The sequence below is a fragment of the Pseudomyrmex gracilis genome, unplaced genomic scaffold (assembly GCF_002006095.1).
Source record: "Pseudomyrmex gracilis isolate BER0280 unplaced genomic scaffold, ASM200609v1 scaffold_50, whole genome shotgun sequence".
Classification (NCBI taxonomy): domain Eukaryota; kingdom Metazoa; phylum Arthropoda; class Insecta; order Hymenoptera; family Formicidae; genus Pseudomyrmex; species Pseudomyrmex gracilis.
In genome coordinates this window covers 322,115-350,034 of record NW_018020634.1, presented here as the reverse complement: position 1 = coordinate 350,034, position 27,920 = coordinate 322,115, and the positions used below count along the sequence as shown (strand labels likewise).

General features: G+C 47.5%; 1 protein-coding gene across 4 annotated transcripts in view; it reads left to right on the top strand.

The window, feature by feature from the left end:
* The window catches only part of LOC109853565 (zinc finger protein squeeze-like), a 75,482-nt gene that overhangs the window by 4,089 nt on the left and 43,473 nt on the right, over positions 1-27,920 (top strand). For all 4 annotated transcript variants that reach the window (XM_020425796.1, XM_020425795.1, XM_020425794.1 and 1 more), the window contains exon 3: positions 26,612-26,936. In XM_020425796.1, coding sequence (XP_020281385.1) covers positions 26,612-26,936 — 325 coding nt within the window. The remainder of the gene's footprint in view (positions 1-26,611; positions 26,937-27,920) is intronic.

Here is a 27,920-nt window from a genome sequence, read left to right as displayed (position 1 = left end):
ATGTATCAATTCGTAAAGCCACATGAATACGAGAACGACATGGCGTTTTATGAAAAAATGATCAAAAGTGTCACATGCTTTAACTGGAAATTGGATTTAATCGAGTCGCGCGCAAATGTTAGTTAATTAAAGATAACTAAAAATAATAGATGAGCGCGCGTTCACAGCCGCGTTGTCTCCAACAATGGCACTCTTGCATTAAAAAAAAAAGTTTGAAATACTTGAGGATGTATTGTGAGCTCGTGGGAAATAAAGGGTTATGCGGAGATCCAAGAGGGAAGAGCTGACGCCGCAATATTACATAAACATTCGCGACAGAACGGTTCTCAGGACCGGGGGTGAGCACACCCGCGTTTTTTTGTTCTATCTCGAAAATTAAAATCCAATTATTTCAACGCCTCTGCCCGACTCGGGTCGGTCGATTCAAATGAATTTTTTGCTCGCGCTTCTCCCCAATTCGCTCTTTCAACGCGCGTCAAACCGGTTTGTTTTCGGCGCAACGACCAAGTAGTCGCATCCAGACTATGATCCTCCCTTGATCGATTCGTGACCATAGTTTTGGATCGAGCCGGCAGCTGCCGAAAGGAGCTAGAACCAAAGAGAGAAAAGGATGAGGGGAAAGAAAGAAAATCTTAGAGAGCTTCTAACGGATGCAAATTGTTGCGACATCTTGTTATTGCGTTCGAAGACTCACGCGCGTTTGAATAACTTACATCAGTCTTCGAGTTATCGCGCGACGACAAAAATAGTTTTTGGAAAATTCATTAAACAACAAACTTGGCTCGGCTTAATTAAAATAGAAAGCGAAAAAGGACCGGCGCGAGAAATTTAATAACTTGAAAATCATTTTCGATCATTATCGGATCGACAGATTTCTAATTATTGTAAGATGTAACAGAGGAAATTACTAAAATGTAAGAGCGCACGGAGCACGGAGTCGCGAACAATAATGTTTAAAGATTTAATCGTCAACGGCGAGGCGATGTAACGGGAAGGAGGGGACGATCAAATAATGAGTACGCTTTTCTCGCCCCTCTCGCTATGATAGCAAGAAAGAAAAACACGGTATTATCTATTTACCGGCGTGCATCTCTCCGTTCCGGCATACGAATCCCAAGGAGTCTTTCTCACGTTACGGTCCCTCGGAGAGAAACTTTTTTTTGCCTTCTTACATGCCCGGAAGGTTCCCGTGTAATATTTAAATAACGGTTCTCGCGCGCGTGTCATTGTTTCACCGTTCCTTCTCTCTTTCTGTGCGAGTAACCCTTCTGGTTACCGAGGAGAAGCGGGGAGAAGGAAGGGGGAGATTGTTCTGTTTCGAGTCGAGGAAGAAAACCGAAAGCGCAGATGGCGGGAGGGGAGGAAAGGGGGTCAAGTTCCGTGTCGGATAGCCGTTATGGCAAAGACAGAATTACGACGTCTCAAGACGAGGGGTGCGCCTCCTCCCTCCTCCCTCTCCTTCTCCGTTTCACCTCTCTCCTCCCCGTTCGCCCGGTCCCGAGCGGATCGTCACGGAGAGTTTCTTGGCTTTTCAGTAATTTTCTATGATTTTCGGATCGCATGATCGGCAACAATAACGCGTGCGGCCTCTTTGAAATCGGCTTAATCGAATGAATTCGATCGCTCGCAAAAGCCGATGAATCCGAAAGAACGACGAGCAATAATGACACGAGAGTGATCATTGCTGAAATTTAATTTTCCCGGGAAAGCAGAATATCTGTTTACGAAAAGCTTCGTTTTAAAGTACAAAGATTTTCAAAAGAAATCTCACTTTATGTGACTACATAAAGTAAAACTTAAGTATCTCGCAACGAAAGATCTTCGTCAACAAAATTAATTAGCAGAACGATACGCAAAATTCGTGATCTCCATATTTGCGGAATTAACGTTCAGTCTTTTATGATTTTCTCTTTCACGTGTAATCGAATCCGCGCAAATGCATTTTACGAGAGCGGACTGCGTCAAAGGAGAACGAATGCCGTTCACAGCCGCAAATGACATGTCAAAACTTTACAATCGGTACAAAGAGTCGTCGTTCGCGAGCGAAAGAAGGTGGAAGACGCGCGTCGCGACGACGCGGCGCAACGCGCACACGCGGCGTGTGCACACGGTTCTTTCCTCTCTCACTTTTCTCCCCTTTCCCCCGGTCTTTCGTATATACGCGGCTTCGCCATGACCTACCCCAAACAAACCACGAGAAAAAGAGGGAAGAGAAGCGGGCGGTGAGGTTCGAAGGCGAAGGTGGTAAAGAAGGGAAGAGTGCAGGAAGGTTCTCGGCGGAGAGAAAAAGAGAAAGAAAGAGAGGAAAAAGTGGAGGTGGTGGAGGAGGAGAAAGACCGGAAGACAGAAAGAGACGACAAGAGAAGATGGAAGAGAGTGCATTCGCGCCCACACACGCCCGAGAAGTTGCAACACGCGGATGACAAGGAGGAGAGCCCGTGTACGAGAGAAGGAAGAGGGCTCGAAGGAGAAACAGAGAGGGAAGGTACGCGGAACGGAGTTTATTCTTCGTGCTTTTTTTATCGTACGTTGACTCCGCGCGCGCGCACGCTCCTCTACAAGCCGCGGCGAGAGAGCAGCGCGCTGCTCCACGATAAGATTGCACTCTTATATTGCAGAAGCGGTTGGGGAGAAAGAGACGGAAGAAAGAGAGAAAAACCTCCGTTCCCCACGACAGAGCGAAATCCGCCCGCGCACGCCATGCGTACCCGCCGCTTTATATTACGTTTCAGCGTATGTATATATCGGAGCGCTATCGCGGAAATATCTCAACGCGGTAGGTTGCTCGAGGAGGTTTCGCGGGAAATCGAATCGGCGCGAGGCTAAATCTCACCACGGAGTGTCGCCGCGAATTTTTACGGAAATTCGCACGACGTATGGAAGCGAAACACGCGGTGACACGTGTTGCGCGATTATCGTCGAAACCGAAATAGGCGAGCTATTTCAGAAGCGGCCATTTATTTTTAATGACGCATCTATATACGTCGACAGTGCTGCGGCATTTCTGCGTCGATTTTCCATATTGTACGAAGAAAAAAAAACACAAGACGAGGCGAAACAAAAGACGTACGCGAGTGTAGATATGGCAGAACACGCTCTTCACTGCGCGATAATAGACGAAACTTTTCCGCTATGGTGGCCCACGCGAATATTTGTTGCGGACAATTATGTCAATTAGCGGCACGTATTCGCGCGCGAGATGTATACCGGCGAATTCGTTATTGAGCGGGGAATGCGAGTCCGCGCGAAACTCGCCGCGAGCGAGTCAAGGCGACGACGAAACACACACACTTTGCCGAGGTGACTGACCCCGAAGGTTCCCATAATGCATGCGCGATTATAGGGCAGTACCGAAGGATCTCCGCACTGTTTTCGATCTTGATGCCGAGGCGATATTGTTCAATACGCGCGTCACAGTATTGCTCGTCTATAATTTCGACAACGGTTAATAATGCGTGCGGCGCGGAGGAATGCGCGACTCGCGAAATAGATCTGCGTTCGCGAGCTAATTGCGGTCTAATTTTAAATTTCGCAACAATTGCTTGCGGATTCCGAGTCGCGAATATTTCGTGGCGAATCGTATGAATGATTAAACGGCATCTGTGTTGTGTCAGCGCGGAGAAACGTTATTCGGGCACGAATTGACAACAATATTCTGAAAGATATCACTAACGCGAGATGCTGATAATTTTGCTCATTACGAGATGACAAAGAGTCATTCGTGAAAAAGAAATGACAAAAAAACGAGCAAAAGAGAAAAATATATCAAGTTAAACAGAAAAAACCGGGCACAGACGTAATGGTAGCGAGAGTTGCCATTTCGTGGCTCTCTCGCGGTCGAGAAATCCCGGCATCCGTCTCGTGAGAGAGAGACCGCGCGTTTGTATCCGAGAACCTTTCTCCTCTCCTCTCTTCTCTCTCTTTCTCTCACCGGAGCCGCCGCGCGCGCGGCAAAAGATCGTTGCCCTTCTAAATATAAGTTTGCAAAATCGAACAGCACAAAACTGCGGAGTTTTGCCGTGGTCTGCACTACTCCGTGTGTATATTGCCGTTGGATCAGCCCCCTTCTTCTTCTTCTTCGTTCTCCTCTGCTTCTTCTTCTTCCTTCTCTTCTTCTTCTTCTTCTTCTTCTTCTTCTTCTTCTTCTTCTTCTTCTTCTTCCTTCTCTTCTTCTTGTGCGTCCTCTTCTTCCTCGTCGAGCTCTTTCTGTGCCTCCTCCTCTCCTCTTTCCCGCTATGAGCCATGTCGTTTAGTCCTCCGCTACCACCGCATCCTCCTGGACATCCCCCTCGGCCCCCTTCGATGTTCCACCTCCACCACCTACTTCGATCTCCCTCTCGTCTATCCTGTTCCTTCCCGTCGCGACCCCTTCAAAACTCACAGACTGGTCCCCCACTGTTGCTCCGTGACCTCGGAAGCCCGCGAAACCGTTTCTTCGGCTGTGTTGGCTTTCGGACGAAATTCGCGTGTCCGCACGAAGCGTAGTCGTAGGTCAGGATCTGGCTGCGAAAACGCGGGAAGAAAGGAGAAAAAGAACGAGAAACGGAGGAGGAAAGAGAAACGCGCGAGAGAGAAAGGGAGAGGAAAACAGTTCCTCGAGTTCCCTCCGTGGCGATAGCGAGACAGATATATCTGTACATTTTGCGTGTACTCGGAGCTGATCGTCGAAATGCAACGCAGTTGAAACACTTGAAATTTTTACGTTTTTACACGCACGTCAAATCCAGCGATATTAGACAAAACATTTTTTCCATAAACATATATAATTCAAATATTGTTTTTAAACCATTCTATCAAAAACAAAAAAATTTCAAATAAAAACGCATCAGTAGACAGAACTAACTTTATACGTATTATTAATATTATTGTTATAAGTTTGAAACAAAAAACTTTCGAGTATTTTACACTAAATTTAACAGTTCCACTTAAATACTTTTTATATTTTTGATAGAAAAACATATAAATTGTTTTATATAAAACCTTTAAAGACAGACATATTCATCATAAATGCGTCATAAAACATTGACTTTGTCCGACATTTTGAAGTCCGCCATTCTCTCGGATGGGCCGACTGCCGAAATTCAGACGTTGGCCCGCGCGTAGTCGTAGGTCAGGATCTGGCTGAGAATGCGAGGGAGTGGAGAACGCGAAGGAAAGAAAAAGATGAGCGCGCGAGGAAAGAAAAGAAAGGAAAACGAGCGAGCGCGGTCTGCGAACAGAGGCGGACATGCGGGGAGGAAACCAGGCGTTGCACACACCAAGAGAAGCGGAGAGATAAAAAAGCGAGAGCAGACGGAGGAAAAAATAACCGATTCGGAATCTGTGTCAGCGAGGCCATTCAACGACGACAACCACGACGGTGCACCAATGTCACTCGCGCTCGCGCGCACGCGAGCTGCACCGCGAGAAAAAAATGTGCGCATGATACATGACAAAGTGTGGCCGGGGTATTTCTTTTTTTTTCGAGATTAAAAATAGAGGTCACACATACGATTAGAAAAAAGTGATTTTGTGTGTGTATGTATGTTGCGCGGTAAAGATTAATTTGACTGATTAAAACATCGTGTTTATCCCGCAATGGAAAAAGGGTGTCTTTGTCAAAAGTCCCTGAAAAGTATCATAAAGATATCGATAACGTCGTACGGTCGGTCTTGTGTGGGACGCGAGATACAACGTTTCTCGAAATGCAGTTTTGCGGCGCCGCGACTGGAAGTTGAACAGTTAACATTAATTGCTAATTAGTAAAGACGCGCCAGTGTATCATGCACGGTTGGAAGACGCACTTTTCTCCTGCAAATGCTAATTTTATCGTCGCGATTTTTACGCTCGAAGTAACTATAACGCCGCGGCCCGCCGAACGGGAAAGCAGCGACCGTACGGAGAGTCTGCATGTTGCAGCACGGCCAGCGTTCTCCGGCATCATCATCATCATCGTCATCTCGTGCATGCGTGGGTGAATAGCCTGGCTGTTCCCGAGCACGAAAGCGGAGGGGAGGGAGCACGAGAGAGGCGAGAGGTATAGACGGAGAAATATAATAGTCGAAGACAGAGAGAGAGAGAGAGAGAGAGAGAGAAGAAAAAGAGAGGAGCTGAGACGGAGAGACGACATGTGCAAAATGAACACGAGACAAGGATAGAAGAGACTACGCAGAAACTGAGACAAAGAGAAGAGTAGAAAGATGGGTACTGTAGGATAGATACTCCGACTCTCTCCATGTTTTCTCTTTCTCTTTCACACTCACCTCACTCTGCCTTTTTCTTTCTCGTTTCAATCGCGTCCTTGTCCCACCGATGGACGAAGGAGGTCCGCTCGGTGAGACCGTTCTACGGGTCCAACCGTCTCTTCCACGGGCCTTTATATCCCCACTAGAATTTGTCTCGACTTACTACGCGCCTACTACGATCCCACTAGATCGCGGTCCCAAATTTAGAGGGAGACCATTGGTCGTTCGCATTCTACATCCCGATTAGAAACTCCCTCCGAGCTGCCGTTTATTTTTGGCAGTTCGAGCGCATTAGTTCACGCTGCCCGAGTGTCTCGGGACCAATAATTGCTTCGATCTCGTCGACATAAGCAAGCTAGTCGAATTGTTTCACTGGCACTCGATGCTCATAAAGTTCCGCTTGCAATAAATCGATTAATAATATCGATATACGGATTCTTGTATAACACAAATCGCTTGCTTGTGAAATCGTCGTTATCTTATCGATAAATCCTGCGAAACGTCCGGTTTATGAACGGCTACCAGTGCCCGGTCAGCCTTAATTCAACTCGGTGTCATCGTTGTGAATTTATCCTGAGGATATCTAATGCAACCCTACGTCGTCCCTGAAAAACCCCTTGTAGATAGAACTTGCTGCCGGCAATAGCAGTGGGCACTACCCCACTCCATACTCTCCTGGATCCGCTCTGGTGGCTTCTCGAGGCGAGTACTCTACCTTCGGACCTTCGCGCCAGTGTCCCCCACCGCACAGCTTGCCGCCAATCCGCTGCGAGGACGCCGGCGTGAAGCCTACGCGGCGACGGCCAAGCCGATTCTCGCCGGCGCCCCAGCATTTTATACGGAAAAGACTCTTTAACGAAGCACAAGGTGCGCACGCACGATCAACTTCACGCGACACCACGCGCACCGTGTCACACACACACATACGGAGAAACGAGAGTGCGACAAAGACGCCGACGACGACGACGACGACGACGACGACGACGACGACGACTGCGACGACCGCGACGATTGCAACGATCACGACAATTTTGACCGCTAAGACCAACGACGTTAATCTTCATCCCCTTTCCTCTCCCACGCACTGTCAGCTTGGAAAAAAAACCAGAGACCAAAACTATGGACGAAAGAACAAGTGGTAAATTATCGGGACCAAAAGCTGTGCAGTGAGACCGATCAACAGAAGACTTGTGGGATCCCAAGAGTAAAGATTGAAGAAAGAAAAGAGCTTGTTACTCCAAGAAGAACCGTTCTTCAAAGAACCAACGTGATTGAGGGGACAGCGCCTCGAGGGTGTCGGGCTGTCGATCTGTCTCGTCTCGGCGTGAAGAGTCGTGACGGTTGTAAAAGAAGATCATCGGCAACGTGCTCGCTGACAGCTGACAGTGCGCTAAGCGGATCCTCCTCATCGTCGCGTCTCGTTCTCTCCGTGTCTTCCTTTCTCTCCGTATCCTCATACTTCGATTCCGTCGGTTCTCCAAGTGCTCCTTCCTCGTGTCACCCGTTCCTGAGATTCCCTCTCTCTGGTCACCATACTCTTCTTCTTCTTCTTCTTCTTCGTCATCTTCCTCCGGATTCGCCGCCCCCACCAGAACGGCCCAGCCGCGCCGCGAAGTGCCGAACGATGAACTCGGGCAACAGTGTGCCATATTTTGTGATCTTTTTACCTAGCTCCTACCACCGCGATTTAACTGTGATCCACCTACTGTAGAGACTCACGGCACGAGAGTGAGGTAAGAGGTAACACACAAAAACACACGAATATTTATATATCTACACGCGAAGTCAACAGGGGAAGGCAGGTCAAGTTACACCATCTTCTTGTGACAAAAAGTGGCCGAGAGTAGGTAAACAAATAAACCGGTATTTGGCCTGGCCTCGCCATTGACCACACGTACATGCCTCGATATCTCGTGACAGAGAAAACGGAAAGGGGAGAGAAAGGGGGACGAAGCAACTGGACGACGGAGCGGATCTCTCGGTGTCTTATTGTGTTTCCGGATTCGCTTCCATTGTGAAGCCCGGCGCGGCAAACTCGCCCGGATAGGTCGCAATGAAAGCGCCCGAGGGCTGACATTGACATCCTCGCCGAGGTCCACGTGCTTCGTCGTCATTCGGCATTCACGAAAATAACCACACGTTAAAGCCTTAACAGCTGACCCCACGAGAACACGTCCTTCCTCAGGATCGCGTACCGCGGCCACACATTCCGGGACGAGGACGACGCGCTCCTTCGAGCGCGAACGATACTGCCCGCTGACTAACGCGAGATACACGAGGAGAAAGATCCTGACGTATTCACCGTGCTTGCGAAAGCCTCGCATCGCGTGCGCCCCGCTGAACTTACACTTTGGATTTTCACGTTTTCGTTTCCCCGCGCGAAGAAGAAAGCGCTTGAAAACGACACTCGACAATTTTTCTCGCGGGAGTTTCGCAAAAATTCGCTTAAACAGAACCATTCCTCAATTAGGACAATTACTCTATTTTACAAAAGCCTAGACACGGAACTTTTGTGAAACATCAATCTGGTAGATATTTAGAGATGCGTAGACAATATCTTTATTTGACGGAAAGTGATTCCGCTTGTTTCTTAATTCACGCGATAACATTGTAATCTAATCTATATAATAAATAGAAAACCTTGGATTATAAAACTGTCACACATTTAGCGATAAATGCAAATCGTAAACATGAATTACAAATCTCGATTGACGCGACTCGATCGCGTCTCTTTTCCGAGCGTACTGTTCGCGGAGTCGAGATTCGAAGAGCGCGTTTTACGGACTCCAACGTCCGTCGAGACAGACTGATCGGTCTCCCGTGACGTTCCGTCACTTCTAGCCGGCCGAGAATCGGTTTCGTGTGCCGCGTAAGTTCCGTGTATCGGATATTTTTCGCGACCGAGTGGCACAAAACGACAAGATCGCTCGCGTGTAGAGAGAAATGAGAGCCGTGGCGTGAGAGGCGTGGAGCGACCGAGAGAAAAAGAGAGCGGAAGAAAACCGCAGAGAGAGAAAAAGAGAGAGAGAGAGCTAAAGTTAGAAATTACTCGTGTACCATAAGGAATAAACTCTTTAAGAACACGCGCGACAAACTAAGCACCAGAGAACATAAGAATGTCATAAAAACAAACTAAAAATGTACCATTTTTTTACATTTAATTAACAAAGAGAACATCCAAGACTTAAATTATAAAATAACTTAATTGCGAGAGTATATATTATAGAGATTAAGAGAACGAGAAGAGAATAAGGCGGAGCGTCTTCTCGCTGCGCAGAGAAGAGAGATAAAAAAGGATGCCACGTATGCAGATCGCCAGCTCGTGCATAAGCACGAAGAAAAACTATTTCGTCGGCAAGAAGCCTAACTCTCACCTCGTCGCGCATCTCGTGGGAATATCGCTTAAGCATAACGAGGGGAGAAATTTGAGTTACCTAGTGGCTGTAGCGGCAAAAAAAGAAACTATAGCGACGCGCGCAATGGGATAAGCTTTGTTTTGTTACGGCGACGTAACGAGCTCTAGCGCACATGGAAAAATCTGCCGATAGCCAGTCATCTTGTTACATCGTCGCGGTTGATCAACGGCAGGCAACAATCGGTGCTTGTACTCTCTCGGTGCTGCTTAATGTTTCGTTCGGCTTGGCTTATACAGAGCCGGGTTATTTATCTCGACAAGCAATCTATTAAGCATACCAACGCTATATTGTAACGCGCTTTCCCTCTGGGTTCCCTCTTTTTTTTCGGCAGTGAACATTCGCTTTTCCGGAGAGTTCGTTGACTCTTGCGGCGGCGTCCCGGCGCGGGATTCGAGAGAAGAAGCGCGGGTGGAGAACCGAAGAAACGAATAGAAAAGACGAAAGAGAGGAGGACGCGGGATTTTAATGAGAAGAAAAGACACGGATGCACGAAGTAGAGAAAGGGAGGCCGGGAGTGAGGAAGGAAGGAACGACGGGGGTCGGCAGACTAAGAAAAAGAAGGAGAGTGAGAGAGAGAGAGAGAACTTCAGAGAGGAGAGGACGTGGCAACGGCGCAAATGCAGAATGCACGCTGACATAAAACATACATATATGCAAGATGCAGCGGCCAGCATCTTGCGTTCTCTTTCTCCGCTAGACACGCCGCTTCGCACGGACGCGGACTCTCTCGGCCGTGAGGCCTCGACTGCTGCTGTTGCTGCACGGCGCAACTCGGGGCCTTCGGATTCCACGCGATTTGACTCGGTCTTACTTTTGACTATCCTCTTACGCTTCAGGAACGTTGATCCCGCTTGCACCGGGAGAGACCTTCGCAGGAACGCGTCGTTACGCGAAGGCCTCTGTCGCGTGGCGTCACGAGATTTCGCGCGTCAACAGCTGCTCCAAACTTATCGTCGATGTTTCAATTGCTATTTTAACACGCCGAGTTCTCTTTCACATTATACATTTATTGGTATTAACTTACTCGATATGCAACAATACGAAGTACGTACTCCAAAAATATGGAAATAAATTAAAAACCACTAGATGCAGTATCGATTTCGAAGCATCGGTGATTATTGTTTCTTTTTTGTTTTTAGCAATAAATGATTGTTAACAGAAGCACCGTGTTGTACGTACGTGCTTCGTTATGTTGGTTTTAGTCGTCTACTAAAGCTTACGTAACGCGAAAAAAAGAACTGCGTTGATCGCGCGAGCGCTGCATCTGTGCATTGGAAACGAGGAGCAAAGAAAGATCGAGCACATCGCGCGGCTGGTGAACCTGACCTCCGACAACGTAGCGGCGTCGGCGGTGTTCGACATTCCCCCGAAGTCTCGCCGAGTCGCCGTTGTCGTCTCGCTCTTCTTCCATCTTTCTTTCTCCCCTCAAGTCACGCTTTGCCGTCATTAAAATAAATTAGAGATTATCAAAGACAGTTTGCCGGCTTTCTTTCATCAGCGACTCGCATCGAAGCAACCGCAAGACCAGTTTAAGTAAAAAATATTTTTTAAAATCATATTGCGTAACGACAAAGGATCGACGTCTAGTTGCGCACGGGTTACATTTCTGAATTTAAAATTACAAAAAAAAAACACGTTTCATCTCGCATATATTTATTTTTCCGAGAAAAATTCTCGTTTGGCAAATGAGATACGGATAAGATACCGAGAGTACTCTTAGCTGTTGATCGAGCGCGCGCACAATTTTCCATTGGCGGGAATCGCCAGGGTCGTCTCCAGTGTCGAGGATTCAGCAATCGGTCGCGTACTCGGTCAAGGTTGCGCGGATATCGAGACGTTAATGCCACCTCGGCTGATCGACCGAGTGTAAACGCAAACGTGGCCGGCGTGCCAACACGCGGCAACGACGGCGGCAGCGTAGCGTCGTTTCGCGCGAGCAATATTTTCGATATTTGCATTTCCACGAGTCCGAGCTAATTTATTACACAACATCGTCGAAGTCGATACGTCAGTATTTGATGTTAATTACGCACGATTATATTCTTGTGTACTGTATATCGCGTTTTGCTCATTGCATAATAAATCGATCATCGCCAATCGATCTCGTTGACGCGCTCTGTTTGTTTTTTCTATAATAATTATTTTGATACAATATCGCATGACTTATTGTTCAGCTTGTTGCCAGTTGCTCTCTCTGGAAACCGCGTTTTCCAAGTTAGCACGTTGCCGGCTCGCCTGCGTGCGCAAAAAACGAAGACAAAAAGTCAGAAGAAGAGAGGAATATAGATGTAAAGTGATTTTCCGCAGACTGTACCGGCGATACTGACCACCGTCAAGCCTCCTCATATTGTCTTACCTTGTACCGCAACCGCGACCGTCCTCTTCTCCCGTTGCCGCGCGTCGCGCTCGCGCGTCACGCCGACGTATGTTAGCATACGTTTGATATGATGAAAAAAATGACGTGACGCGAGAACGCAAGGTTACTGCCACAAGCGGGGCAGACCCGATATGTGTTCGTGTAGACGACAACGCTACCAACCGCGGCAACGAGACCCCACCAACCGTGCCGCCTTTGCTCGATGCGCGAGCGTGAAAGTAGGATTTCGTCTTCCTGGCCATTTCGCAATGGCGGAGAAACGAGATGTATGTTACGTATTATATGTACGTATTACATGTCGCGCGAACGTGAAGAACAGAAACGAAAAAACGAACAGACACAAAAAAAAAAAAACTATCGCGTACGCGGAAAATTATTAAACGTATTATCAAAGCGAGACTTGCATCTAGCAATTATCGCTATTGCACAAGGCAATGGTTATATTTACTGCGAATAAAAAACCGAGCGGCGTGTAACGCAACGATGATTTGTAATGTCGCATCGTGCATAGATCTGAGCGTCGGCTTAATTAACGATCGAGGTCCATTTATCGCGGCTCGTTTAGCACACACCTGAGTGTGTGTACATATAGCGTCGGTATCGCGCTGCGGTTTTTCGCTGCTGTTTTCGCGCGCGCACCGTGAGCGCAGAGACAGAAGGAACAGGGCAGGGGGGATAGAGAGGGCAAAGAGGTGTAAGATGGAGAACCGGCGCGTAATCTGACACGGTCTTGCACGGATGCAGCCGGTTCTTAAATCCGGTATTATTTGCCCTTCTTGTTGCAGCACCGAAAGTGCAGCGAGTCGACGACGACGACGAGAAATAGTCGCGGGAAATAGTCGCGGCGAAACTTCGCGCGCCGTTACGCACGTCACCGCCGATCAGATCGAACCCTCGGTTCTTATCGGTGACCTTTTCTGTTTTTTTTCTGGAAAGGAAAACTGATTACACATAATATATGCAAATATATGTGCGTTTGACTGCATATATGTATTTTTACAGATTTCCACAATAATTACCGCAACTTTGCTTTCGTTACACATTCTACGTGTTTACATTTGAATCATCAATTAAGCACATCGTTATTAATAAACACGAAATGACGTATAAAGAATATTAACTCTTACGAAATATATAATTGCATCGTAAATCAGGATGTCGCGAGGTTGTTTCGTTATCGACGCGGCATGGGATGACGTATGTATGTATGCGATTGTGATGCAACGCAATCTGCATTCATCTGTGCGGAGTGTTGCGGGTGGTCACGCCGAAATAAATTCTCCTCGCGCGAGAATGTATTCCACATACGTACAACGGAGAATCGTTCTCGTTCGTTTGCTAGAATGCGGAAATATCGGGCGACGTTGGAAATCCCGCGTGCGAAACGCGCGTGGAAGTTGGGCGACGTTCTTTGCGTGTGCGAGCGCGCTCGTTACCGCTTCTCGATGTCGCTCCAAGAGAGAGAGAGAGAGAGAGAGAGACTATAACTGCGCGCGGGATAAGGATAAGAAACGAAGGTAAAACGACTTGGAAGTTCTCGATCCCGGTAGCGCGTGCTCTCACGCGATCGCGCTCGCGAACAAATCGATACCGCGGAATCAAGAAGAGGAAAAGCGAGAGGATTACGAGAGAGCGCGAGCAACGACGATATTCAGTCGTTAACATGTTCGGCCATGTCTTTCGCGAACGTTCTTCCGCTTCTCCGTCGCGATTCGCATCTCTGCGAGAGAAAACTCGCAGCGAGTTTGCGGTATCGCGCTCTGTGTAGTGCATCGACCGTTACCGCGCTCCTGCGAATCGATACGGCGATTAAAACTAAAATATCCCCGCGCAGAAATGTTAAATTACACCGGGCCCGAGGCCGGGGCGCGCGGGCGGCGAGGCGCAACGCCGCCCGTCCTAAAAATGAGGATCCATAAATAATGGAAGAATTTGCGCGTGGATTCCCTAATCAGCATACCACCCATCGAGATACCCGGTGTATTTGTATGCAAACGTTTGTAAGTGCGCGAGGGCCGCGAGGCTCTGTACGAGAACCGGGAGGGAAGTGTAGAGCGAGACGGGAATGGGTGCAACGGGGGAGGAAAAGGAGAGACGATGGAGCGCAGCGACTCCGCGATCACGAGCGTCGGCGTCGGTTAGTGTACACGCGCGTGTATACATATTTATACGCGTGCGGAGTGTAAAGCATGCGCGCGTGCACATTCGCGGACGCATGCGCGGCCCGAGACAACGCGTGCATGCGTGCACGCACGATGACTCAGAGTGCCGATGAGTACACGCAACTTGGTGACGAGCGAGAAGGACCAAACTCGGACAATTTTCCCGAGCGTCGTGATGTTTTCTCGATTCGATAAGTCTCATCCGTTTCTTCGTGAAAATGTCTGAGAAAAAACCTAAGATTTTCGCATAAAAATTATGACGACGATCCTCTGTTTTTGAATCACGGAACGAGACAAGGTGAATAGATCGCACATATACATATCTGCGTAAACGCACGACGAATGGTCTACGCACGTAATATGTAAATCGTCTTACGGTAACGATAAAGTGCAAAACTGCGACTGTTTCCATTTGCGTTCGTTGTTGCAATCAGATTATGCATAAGGAATTTGATTGTCCGATATAGACGCAGATATATTTCTCTTTATCATCATGATTTTTAATCTGTTTTATTGCGATCGCATCGTGTACAAAAATCGCAGCGACGATGGCTAGAAAGTTATATACGTTGCGAGTCGCGTAATCTCAGAATGACGTGCGTTGCGATTACGTCTCTCCTCCCGTGAATTAAGTTTCAATAACATTGACGGACATGAATACCTATAGTTGTAGTATTATTCATACCGCTATATGTTGTTCCGAGAAGATTTCTTCGATTTTTCAAGTTTGTGTGAATGTATTTTAGTGAGAAACTGCGCGCGCTGAAATTCTATGATACTAAGTATCGAGATTGACACGTGTATCGCCGGTAACAACAGCATCGCGACGCAACTGGTCGCAATTGCAAAATTCGTTTGGGAATCATGAGATTTATTTTTTTATTTTCTTTTTTTTTTTTGCCGGAAGAAATGAAAGAAGCTGGCGAACTATGATAAACAAAACTTGGCAACGCGGCCGTCGATGACTGCAGCAGCAGCCAAGGCCTGCCGGACTTTTATTTTTCTTCTCTCGCTTTTTCTCTCTCTCGCTCGCTCGCTCTTCTTTCGCCGCTTCTTTTCTTCTTTCTTTCTCTCACGCTCGGCCTTTCTACTTTGCCCCGTTCGCGCCTTCTTATTCATTGCCCTCCCCCCACGAGAGGATGGAGGGAAGACGGCAGTGCAACGTGTGGCGTAGTCGTAGTGGCGGAGGCGGCGGTGGAGGAAGAAGAGGCTCACACAGAGACTCTTATTTGCTTCTTTCGTTATTCCCCTTATTTTCCTTCCCCCTTCCTCCTTCTTCTCGCGCGCCCTGCAAACGACCGGCGCGCTGCCTTCTTTCGCCGCTCTCTTTCTTCTGCTACTACTTTCCGTCTTTTTCCTACCTCTCTTTTTCATCTTCTTTTCTCGTGCGCGCGGCGCGCATCTCCTCGCCCTCGACTGCAACTTCGCCGGCTTGCCGCCTTTCAGCCCCTCGAACAGCAGTTTATTTTTATTGCAATGTTCTGGCCCCTCCACTTATCCGCCCCGCATCACTCCTCTCGACGTTTAACCACCGCTCGGGCACAAGAGAGGGTTTCTTTTTATCCGTATTTTGCTCTCGCGCGTTCTTTCATCTCTTCTTTCTTTCTTTCTGCGCGGCGCTCGCTCGCGTTGCCCGTGGTCAGTAATTTTGCGAAGGGGTGGTAACGAGAATGTGCGCCTCGGCCTTCGCGCAACGGTGCCGTTTTCTTTTTGCCACCACCCTCCCTCTTTCCATCCGCGCCGTCCTCCTTCTTTTTCGCTTCTTTTCCCGCCCGTTCTTACTACTTCTCGCGATAGGAAAAAGTATTGACTGCGAACAACGTGCTTTCGTTGCCGCAGCCGGAGTATTTGCGGAGTTAATGGCCCGCTCTTTATCCGCGCGACGATCGGCGCGATCGACCGGCGATATATACCGCGATACACGTAACGCGCGATCGATCGCGTGCATATACGTACGTTACGTACACAACCGCGCGCTGTCTAAGTCGCTCTTAAATTAGAACGCGAGCGACCGCCGCGATATTTCGATAAGTAATAATATCCGCGTGCGAACACGCGACTTATCCGTCCGATACGTACCGTCAAATCGCATCCTTTCCTCTCGCGCTCGATTCCTCGTCGACAAGGACTATCGATAATTCATTTATTTAATATGTCCAATAATCTATAATTTGAAAGTCATTAGTGGCGTATAATCCGGCGGAGACATTAGCGACGCAAAATATATCTACTTTCCGAATCGCGTTCTTCGGATCGACCGAAGCTCGCAATTCAACCGGTATTTCCACTGACGGAAGAGAGTACAGAGCTTTAATTGATACGTCTTGATCTACTTAGCCGGTTCTTTCTTCTTACGCGCGTTCCGTATCGGAAACGATCGAGGCGCGAGAAAGATCGCGATAAAAATCACGCACGACTCATTTTTACGTCGTACTTTACTGTCACGCGTAAAACTCGAATATGCATTATACGTAATCTCGCATTGTTGCGAGTCCTGTATACTCGATATCTCTCCCGATACACTTTCTCCGCGGCTCTACTCTTGACACGCGCTGAGCTCGCTTATGGTCTTTGCCACTTCTCTTTATCTCTTTCGCGGTCTCCACAAACGACGGCGTCGTTTAACGACTTTATTACGAGGTATGTACGTCCCGAATCATATCGATACCTTGATTAGGATATCAGAACTACTTTCGCCTACGACCGACAGATAACCGAGTGGATATGTTGTATTTGTAGAACATTATATAAGATTCATATACGGATATATTTATAAAATATATACGTAATATACACGTGAATATTTATATATTAAAAGAGATAAAATATTGAATAACGCAATGGTAAACATATTAATAATATAATGAGAGTTAAAAAGTTCAAAGCAACATTAAATTTCAAATATCGAATTATGAATTACAACGAAATACAATATAAAGAAACTATTTTTTGGAGTGTATATTTTACATAAATAAAATAAAAACGAATTTATAATATATTTATTAAAACAATTTATATTTTAATCGGCGTTTCGATGAAAATAATTCCAGTCAGTTTTTACAGTATTCTCACGGGCCGCCGGATTTTTCAATTTTTTTTTTTTTTTTTTTTTTTTTTTTTTTTTATCCGCTAAGTCGACCTTCATCCAGCAGAACGGAGATCTCGCCGATGCGAATAATCCGATTGAAAGTTTCTGTCTGGGAACCAACTTTCGGGACTTTTGAAATCCCTCTCGCATCTATTTCTCGAAAGAAGAAGGGAACGAAAAAAAATATCACGATCGGAAGAAAGAGCCACGATGATCTTGTCGCGCGCGTTCGGTTCTTCCGGTCCTATTGAGGATTCTCACGGACACACAGTCGCGCGCGTTCGCGCGGCGGCGAGCGTCTTATCGCGACGTCACACTGATAAAGCAGCCATGATGGATAGGCGAAGAGTCTCCTCCACCGCAGACTCCGCCCTGTTTTTTTCTCTCTCTTTCTCTAAGCGGACGCGCTTTTAGCACGCACTTTTCTACGCTGTTAACCTTCGCGACTCCACGCCCAAAATAAATCGCCAAAGGCAGGCGAAGGAACATGGCGAGAGAGAGCGAGATGAAAGAAATCCGGTGGAAACCGAGAGAGCTTTCAATCGCCTTGATTAGTGGACATATGTACATACAACGAAATGATGTTAGAAATGTGAATAATCGATAAGATTGGAAATTAATTGATTGAATCAATTAAATTTCTCGAAGTCACGGAAAGATTGTGTGCAAAACTTGAATTCGAGGCGAAACAACAATTAATAACAACGCGAGGTCGAGCATTTGAATTACTTGTAATCACAGCGAATATTTCTCTCTCGTAAGAGATACAATTTGTGAGATCAGACGGAAACTGTTATTATCGAGAGCGCTATTAACGAATTACGATGCACGATACATCCTCCTGGCTTAGCGAAATCGATCGACATAGGTCGCGCGCTTTCCTGTATCCTTGTGTAATTTTTTACTTCGATATCGACCAGTTCGTTATCTCTCGGTACGTTTTCATTAGATATATGTGTGCATCATGCACAAGCGGAGAAATGATTGGTAAGGTGCCAGGAATTGAATGGCTCACTTGAGCCGTGGAGCTTATCCAAAAGAGGCCGGTGGCACGGAGTCCTTAAATTAGTCCAAAATTATTCGGCGCGATTCGCAATTAATTAAAGCGTAATACGGGGCTTTCCACTCGGAAATTAGCCGTAATCGGATAATCAATATCTGTATTAATACACGTTATAATATATAATGGAATATATTATAACCGCGTGAGATGCGCACACATGTACATGTTAAGCCACCGAGAATCCTTCCGCCTTGAAATCCCTTTCACATATCGAATATGCAAAGGTTAGCGATGGTTCCGCGAAGACGCAGCCTCGAATCACCCGCGCTTCCACGTGATTCACAACGGTAATTTCCGCATCTGCAACTCGATTGCGACGCGCGGTCCCACCCTCCGAATACGACTTTCTTGTCGCGCGCAAGAGAGTCTCTAGATGAGAAACACACGGATGGCGAAAGAAAAGAGCGCAAAAGGGTCATGGTGGCAGAGAAGGATCATCATCGCTCGCGATGAAGATGAAAGAAAAATGCCGATGTCGACGAGTGGAAAAATCCATCGGGTCGAGGATGACACCTCGATCGGCGCGCAATACTTCCTGAATCGGCCGGATTATCTTCGTCTCGTTCCGCCGCACTTCGTGATACACGGCGCCTTTCTCTCTCACTCTCCTCTCTCTGGTCACGCGCGCGCGAGCCGGTCGAGGGTGGAGGAAGAGAAGTAACGGCCGCGGTGAAGTAGAAGCGGGCACGAGGACAAGGCTCAGGAGGCAAGAAGCGAGGAGAAGGACGCGTATGACGAGAAGTCCGTAGTCAAGCAGGCCTGCAGACCGGGGGCAGAGCAGAGGGGCCAGTGCTAGCGAAGGGGGGTTGCGTGAAAGAGGAGAGATAGCTCGCGCGCGGCGCGTAAAGGCCCGACGCGGGCGCGATTGGCCGCTTCCGCCGTGTCGCCGGTGCCGATTGGCGGGTCTGCCTTCCCCGGAATCGCGTTATTTCAATCGATATCTCTCTCGCGGAGTAACCGAGAACGGATTTTTCGTTTCTGCCGGCGGTCGCCTTATCAACGCGCGCCTTTCCACCGCGCGCGCGCTCGCGCCGTAATTTTTTTCCCTCTGTCCCCCGTTTAGCGCACGCACGCACAGACGGAGCGAGACTCAAGAAATCGCCATGTCCCCCCCTTTGAATCGGTTTAGTTTGCGAGAGACGCCGCACGCTCGCGCACGGCGCTGCGGTCCGCGCTTCTTGCATCCCGATTTTCCCGTGCGCGGACCCTTACCACCCCCCTGGTGTACATAGAAAAACTCTTCCCGTCCGGAAAAAGTTACAGTTTTCTCACGGCTGTTGTGAACCGTCTCCGCGCGAAGATTCGGTCGCGCGAGTTCCCGTTCCCCGCGCCGCGGTGATACCCCGGTCAGCCGTCGCCGCCGTCCGCGCGCGCACGCAACACCCGATTCCGAGCGCGGCGAACGAAAGTAGTACGATGTTGCCTTCGTAACGTGGAGAAACTTGCAACATGCACGCTTGATCGGTCATGCTGTAGAATGTTGAGAAGTATCGGTTGGTCCATTAATACCGTGCGTAATTCAATAATCGGAAAACAGCAACAAAGAAACTCAAGATTCCTCGATTCAAGAAAGATAAGTTGCAAGGTTCCGGATAAAAGTGTGCTGAGAGAATCAACGAGAGGAGAGATTATCTGCGAAGCCGCCGATTGCTTTCGGCGTCAAGGACTTCGTTCGCGGAGTGCAAGGTCGTAATGCGCGTTTACGCAATCGTTCTTTAACGGTTTACCGTTGCGCAAAGGATGACGATCGGACGAGCGTCGGGTCGATCGGGATGAAGTCACGAGCCCATAGGTTTTCCTTGTAACGAGAGATTCGACGATCGTTTTTCGCCGCACGCAACATTCATGGAGCATACGAGGATTAATTGGCAAATCGGAAAAGTAATCGCGAAGACGCGCGACGAGCGATATCTCCCGCACGCGTCGTAACGGAACGGGGGGAGCGCGAGATATCATGGGGTTCCGTAAACGCATCCGAAGGCAACCGCTTTCGTTTCTTCACGCTGCGATTTCCCCGTTTTCAATTACGTAAAACCCCTGGACGCATTGAGACTTCGCCCGATGAAACGTGAAACCGCGCGCACAACGAAGAATCGTTCTGGGAAAAAGATCGGCGAGCGAGATTGATCGGGAATCGCAATGGCGATTCAAGTGCCAACCCGCAACGCATTGCAACGTTTGCTACGGGCGGATATTACGCGAGCATAACGGTCAACAATCTGTGTTCAGCTAGTCAAGGACCAAACACCGTAGATCCTACCTACGGTCGCCGGCTCGACCAAGATCCATTCTAGTCGTAAATTCTTCCTCCGGCGAGGCCGACACGTCTCCCCGATTTCAACCCTATAAAAAACTAGCTTTTGTGAACTTTCTTGTAATAATAACAATTGAACAATTGAAGGAAACTCGTCCTGCTGCGTATGCGCGTATTAATCGCGAAGTTTACATGTGACGGATATATACGGCAAAAATACTTTTTCCAAAAAAATCGTCGAACGAAAAGACTCTTTCTTGGGTGACTTTAAATTCCGATATCGAGAGATATCGAATCATGCCGGCAGTGCAGCCGGGGCCTTTCGTGTCATCGCGCATGAATCGGGGCGGGTGGGACTCTTCAGGTTGCGTGCTCGAGATTCTTCCTTGAAGATGTATGGCACCAATGAAAGCCACGGGCCGAACCACGGGCCTTGGACGCCGCCCCCCGCGCCCCAACCGCTCCCGCCGCAAGCCCAGCATCAAAACCATCCCCGACCTCACCCCCACAACCATCCGCCGAGTCACCCGCCGTACGTACCGCCGGCGTATCAGCATCCTCCTCATCACTTGCCGTCCCAGGTAATTATTGATGAATATATTCCAACGGCAGCTGATACGAGAATCGAAAATACGCGCTAGACGTAAGCGATCACGTGTGTGAGGCAGTGGAAAAAGTTCACTCGCTCTCGGGGAGCTGCGTTTGTCACGTGTGCTGACTGGCATCTTTGAGAATATTTCAAATAAGATCAACAGCTGGAAAATGTTAAAAACTACTTTTAATTACTTTTTTTTATATTTTCTTAAACAGTGTGTTTATGAATAATTAATTATAATAACGCGCGATGCCAAAAATAATATATTTACCGAGAAAAAGTTTATGAGAAATCGCAGATAAAGAGCCGAGTTTACGAAAAATTAGCATCTCGTTTACAAGTTGTAGGAGACGATTGTATACACGATATGCGAACGTATATAACTGTCTTTAGACGTACTTCGCTCATTCGTTCAATCCGACGATTAATCACGAGGTGGAAACCGCTACTTGTGATGACCGCTTATTAAATTACCCACGTGATTCGAATTATGGTTATACCCGCCAGAGTGTCTTTACCCGCAGTTAACTACGGAGTGTGTTCACCTGGTAATCGTCGTGCGATCGAAACTACGACTTGTCGTTGCCGCCGCGTACCTACGTACGATCTTCGATCGATCGATCCCTCGCGTCTTTGGGATTCACGCGTCGCGTTAAAATCGCATGAAGCAGCGAGTGTTACGGAAATGGTCTCGAAATTATCGACTCGCGTTTAATCATTAACGCCGGAGATGCCGCGCTAAAAATGACCGTTGAATATTTAATCCTGCTCGTGAAAGTTAACGTGAAACGCGTCGTAAAACTTTCGAATCGAGATTGTTTTTTCGCACACAAGTCGAGGAAGTGGACATTGCATTTTCCGTCGTGTCGCTGTTCTCAATTAGTTCTACGAAAGAATAGCGGGATTTGCGAACATTTTGCAAGTCTATCGTGTCGCGAGTAATTCAAGCCGAGCCGAATATATAGCATTACCGACGACGACGTCAAGACGATAGAGACCGCAAGGCTGATCGTTTGATAGATTTTCGCTCGATCATCGATGTTCGCTTGGCAATCTTCTTGACATTGGGCCTTGACTGGCTGTCCGCCGACGCACGTTAATACGATCGATAGTCCGCTATCGCGCGATCTCGCGGCCTGCCTGATATTTTTTTTTTTCATTCGCCCACCTCACACAAGCCGCAGGATAACGACCACCTTTCAGCGTCCTTCATTTCGACGTGCCGCATCGTGTTATTTGATCCTATCGACAAAACAGGAAGCCCGATTTTGCCTACCGTAGACGGAAACAAAAAATAGCATCTTTACACCCGAAATCTCGACTTCTGACGAAAAGATTTGATTTGATTTTTTTTTTAAATATGCAGAAATTTATTTAAATGTGAAACCGATGGTATTTTTCCTGTTTTCTTTTTCACTTGATTGAAAAAACTGACAATATTTCGTACATATACTTTCTATTTTAATTCAAACGATTTATGCAGAGAGATATTATATCGCATCGAGCTGCACTTAGAATATTTCCGCATTTGACTCAATCATTAGGCAGATGCGAAGAAGCAAGGTAGCGACACAAGATGCGCAGGAGGATCAATTCCAAAGAAATCAAATCACCGGCTTGTCCTTTTTACGCAGCTGATCGGCGAGCTGAATCGTTCGCGCCGACCGGAAACATACTCGCAGAGGATTAACGCGCAACGATTCTGGCGGATTACAGTCGACAATTATAGGGAGAGTTGGGGTGGCGTTCCGTCTCTCTCTCTTTTTTCCTTTCTCTTTTTCTTTATATTACTGTATACATACTATCCAAAGTTAAGACAGATAGATAGATAGATAGGTAGGTAGGTAGGTAGGTCCGCGAATGAGTCAGGTCATGCTAGGTTAGATTGGACGTTGTCGCCGTAACACGTATGCGCTCGCGTATCGTACATACGCACACACGCGCATACACGGACAAGGAATATACCATATGTGAGCCGCTGCGTGGCCGACGTGCGTGGGTGGACGAAGGGTACGCGCGTATATACGCGTGTGCGCGCGCGTGGAGAGAAGGCATATGGTCAGCAGGTGAGACCTTTGCTTTGTATTCCAAGTGTATAAAGTAGCCCACTTTGAGTGGTCCGACGTTACTCACGAACGTAATTCACGGCGGGAGAGGGAAGGAGAAAAGGTAGCGAAAGAAAAAAAGAAATAAAAGAGGAAGGGTTGCTTATGCGTCGGCTCCTCCTGAAATGCTAACGATCCCTTCGAGCGTCAGCATCAAGGAGTGAGAGAACGTAAAGGAACGGAACCCATCCGTCGCGATTCGAATAGCGGGGAAACGGGGTCGTGCATTTTTCAAAGCCGGAGTCGCCGCGGAGGAGTCAGACGCGACTGTGCACCGAAGATGACTTCGTGTCGAAATAAAACAGCTACAAAATAAGATAGAAGCCTGGCATTTATCACGCATTAATAAGTCACGTGGACTGAAAATATTCGCTACTCTTCTTACAAGAGTAGACGCTTCTGGAATCGACTACATTAGAGAAGGAAAACGTGGACTTAATGAGCGATCCGAGAGTTAATAAAAAATGGCAGACACACAGGGGGGACAGACATAAAAATTAGAATATCGCGAAATTGCGAGGAATAAGAACGGTACGGGAGATACTCTCTCTCTCTCGAGAAAATACAGTTGGTGTCATTTGATATATTTTTCCATTATTAAAGACATTAAGCCGACGGCTCGCGGGCCAACTCTTTCCGTTTTCTTTCCTTCCTTCTTGCCATTTCTCGTCCCGGGCCCCGGCGCGACCGCGACTTTCTTTTTTTTTCCCGCGGCTGGCGACAGCGATAAATCAGAAAAAAAGATTCAAACCGCCAGTATGGTCGGGCGTCGGGCAACGCAATTTTCCGTCTGCCAGGAGATAAAAATTTGATTAACGACCGCGTAGTCTTGAAATTTAAGAAAGGCGCGCCCGTTCTCGCCGAACTCGGTCGAAAAACTTCCACGGAGAATAATAGCCGCCATTGCTCGTATGTCGATACTCCTGAAGTCCTAAGAGACCAACATATATGTATGCATACGATCTTCGATAACACTTCAAAACTAATAAAACTAGCGTTTAATTGCTAAGAATACTTATTTCTTAGTACATCAAGACTGGCAAAACTTTTTTTCTTGTGAGAAATCTCGATGGACCGCTCGAGACAATCGTTAAAAATTCGCGACTTCGCCTCGGCGTCAAATCGTTTCTCACGAACCCTTCTGTCATTCCCGACCCTGGTTAATCAACGTGAAAGTCCATTCGCGAGGGGCAAAGGATTTAGAAAGGGAAAACCAGTGTTGGCAAGCAATTACGAGCATTTTTAAACAAGCAACACGAGATACATACCCAAGAAATATTCTATTATATTTTTTAGCTTGTTTCTGCATCAAAGTTAAAGCGACTATATATTTGACGTGATTACTTAATTATTTTCTCCCCATATTTATGTCTCCGTAAATTAAGAATTTTTTAAATAAACTTCAGTTCTGCAACTGAGACATGTGTTCGTCAGGTCGCACCGGTCGTGCGTACATACGCGTACATCGATTAAACGAGGCATCATCGTTCGTAACTTCCCCCTCGCGCAAAAGTACCCGTAAAACAGGAGCAATTTCATTCAAATCGACGACGAACAACAGCCGGCCCGAGCGTGTCCGGACGCGGAGATAGAAAAAGGCGAGGAAAAAGTCGCGCGGGATAAAATTGCGTCGGGCAGCTCTCCCTCTCCCACGGGGATTAAAAAGTCCAGGGATGCCCAGCCCGAGATCGTCGTCGTCCCGTCAAGTATCCGCAATCACGTCGAACGGGAATGGGAGAGGGAAGTAGAGGAAAGGGTTGAACTCGCGGAAACTTGAGAACCCCCGGTGACAATTTCAATTCTCTCTGTCTCGCCCCCTTCTCTCTCGCTCGCGATGGCCGGTGCGCTCCTCTAGTCGCGAAAGGGGTGACCTAAGATTCTTAAAACTTCTCACGAGATTTTTCGATTTTAATTACAGTTTTAACATATTTTAATAAAATCCTCCGCGCCGTCTTTTCGCTCCCTCTCTCTCCCTCCTGCCTTTAATTCCGCCAAGTTTTCTTTGCGAATTCCGTTCGCCCGATCACTCTTGCCACGGACTGTACAGTGTACCTTAACGTTAACCCTTTCGTTCGTTCACCCACACCCACACCCGCGGTAGTGGCGCAACACCTGTTCTCCGTGCAAGCAGAACCCGAAATTGAACGTTTCTCCGGGCCGGGCTACGCTGCGACCTGATCCGTCGTTTTCTATCAGTTTCGGTTCTTCCTCGCGGCGAGGAAGAAACGCGGTAGTATAGCGATTGAGTTGTTTTTGTATTTGCTTCGCGAAGAGCGCGAATTTTGTTCGATCAATGTAACACGAGAATTTGTCATCTTTGTGTCGGGATCGATGGAAGCAAAGTTGATAAATCGTAAGCACATAGCTGATCTGAGTGTATAGTGATGGTTTACAGTTGACGGAATATTTTAAAAATACTATGTATAGCAGCAGCTCCAAACAAACATAGACGTAAATCGAAACTTACAACAATGTGTTATTAAATTTGTCAAATGACATGGTCTTCGTAAAACAAGCAAGTGCGCTTTAATGATTTAATGAAATCGGGTGCGATCCAGCGCGAGCTAACCGCGTAGTATCGGTCGTTGGGTCGAGTTGCACCGCACTTCCGCTGCGCAATTATAAACATTGGCTTTCTGCTTCGCAGTATCACGACCTTGATAACTTCTAACCGTCGAGTTCAACCACCCACTACCTACCACACGACTTTGACGATACACCGTCGCAATATTCACGATTGAGCACGTGCCTTCTCGGTTTATGGCACGTTTGTGCTTTAATCTTAGCATATCTACCGATAACAATTCAACACAAAACAACGGATACACGAGGATCGTACGAACTGTTCGCGTTTTCAGACCAGCCGAAACTGAAAGAGGAACGTATCATGGAGCGCTGCTGTCTCTTATCAGTAAATATTTATCTTTGAAAGTTTTTTTTAACAGTACGGTTGTTTAAACTTTTCAAAATTTCTTTTTGTACAGCAAGCTAGAACGGTACGCTATTTACACACATCATTGAAATTGAATTTCAGTTCCATGATATGTTTCGTCTTGAGGTCATCTCGTCTTACTTACCCTCAAATCGATATTTATTTTTACACTTAAATAATCATTAGTTCAGTTATAACATTGAAACGTGATATAAAACGTGGTGGTTCGACTGTTGCGAACTCGAAAAAGGCGAGGTGACGTCTTCAGTTTTCGGCGATGACTACAACGATGGCAATCGACTATTAACGAGGCGGTCAGGGTCGATCTGCCATCACTCCCGTTGCTCGGGCAAAAAGTACAGCGTACCAACTAACCTCGGCAGTTCTTCTCGCAGATCTTCATGCACAAGAGCGCGATGCAGATGCACGCGAGGGAGCTGGGCGCGGGTGCACTGGCGGGAAGGCCCGGCGGCGGCGTCGCCGGCGGCTTGGCCGGTCTGGGCGTCGGTGTCGGCGTCGGCGTCGGACCGGGTGGCATGATCGCCGGGAACGAGGTTAAACCGCACCAGTGCCAGCAGTGCCTCAAGTCGTTCTCCAGCAATCACCAGCTAGTGCAGCACATCAGGGTCCACACCGGCGAGAAGCCGTACAAGTGCAGCTACTGTGACCGCAGGTTCAAGCAGCTTAGCCACGTGCAGCAACACACACGACTGCATACGGGTGAGTGATCTCTTGCGCTATATTATATACCTTAAGAGATATAATCGTTGTTGTTGATCGGAAGAAACGCGATCGTCGAGAAGGAGAGAAAGTGTGTGTGAAGAAACGTTTCTTCCCCCGATTACACGCTGAATTAAAATCAGCCGCCGCATAATCGGCACCGCCCACGATAAATTAATGCAGAATAATACGCGTTAAACCTCCGGTTGCCCCACCACATCTCTCGCGCTGCCCAGGGCTCGTCGTCGTTATAGAATCGCACCGAGTTATTGGTCAATAAATTAGTGCACGAATATATTGCTGTTATAGTAAATTCTATGAATACTATATCGCCCGGGCTATAGCCAATAATCAATAAATTAATATGCAGTTATTGTCTGTACGGGCAATCATGCGTCCCGGATTGTGACTAACTTGAATGCGCGCCGGTGCGAAATTGCTTTGTGCATGCAACATGCGCAAGTAAAATAATTCTACCGCTCGTAGATTTCGAATGAACGAATTGAACGAGTGCCGCGCGCGCCGTGTATCGCGGTCCTGTTCGCCCTTTCGCCGTTATCCGCGAGAGTCTCCCTTTCGATATTTAGAGAATGATGCACATCCGCGCAAAGAAGGCAGGCTGAAACAACATCGACCAGGCCAGGGCAACGAAGGATTTGCAATAATGAGAAAACTTGATCTGGCTGCAAAGGCAAGCCAATAGGTCGCATCCGGGTAGAAAGAATTTCATTAAGGGATGAGCGTAGTCACTCGGAAGGTATTAGCCTCGCAGAAGAGCGAACGGTCAGCAGCGCGCACGACTACTAGAACCTTTGGAAAAATCTCGTTGACCTTAACGAAGGTTTGCTTTGGCGAGGTAGCGGGGAGGAGGCAAAAAAAAAAAAAAGATGAGAGGAAGAAGAGACGGCCCCGCGCGTCGGGTATTCGAGCTATTTAATCGAATCGGTCTCGGGAGCAAAAAGAGATACTCTAAGTATAACAATT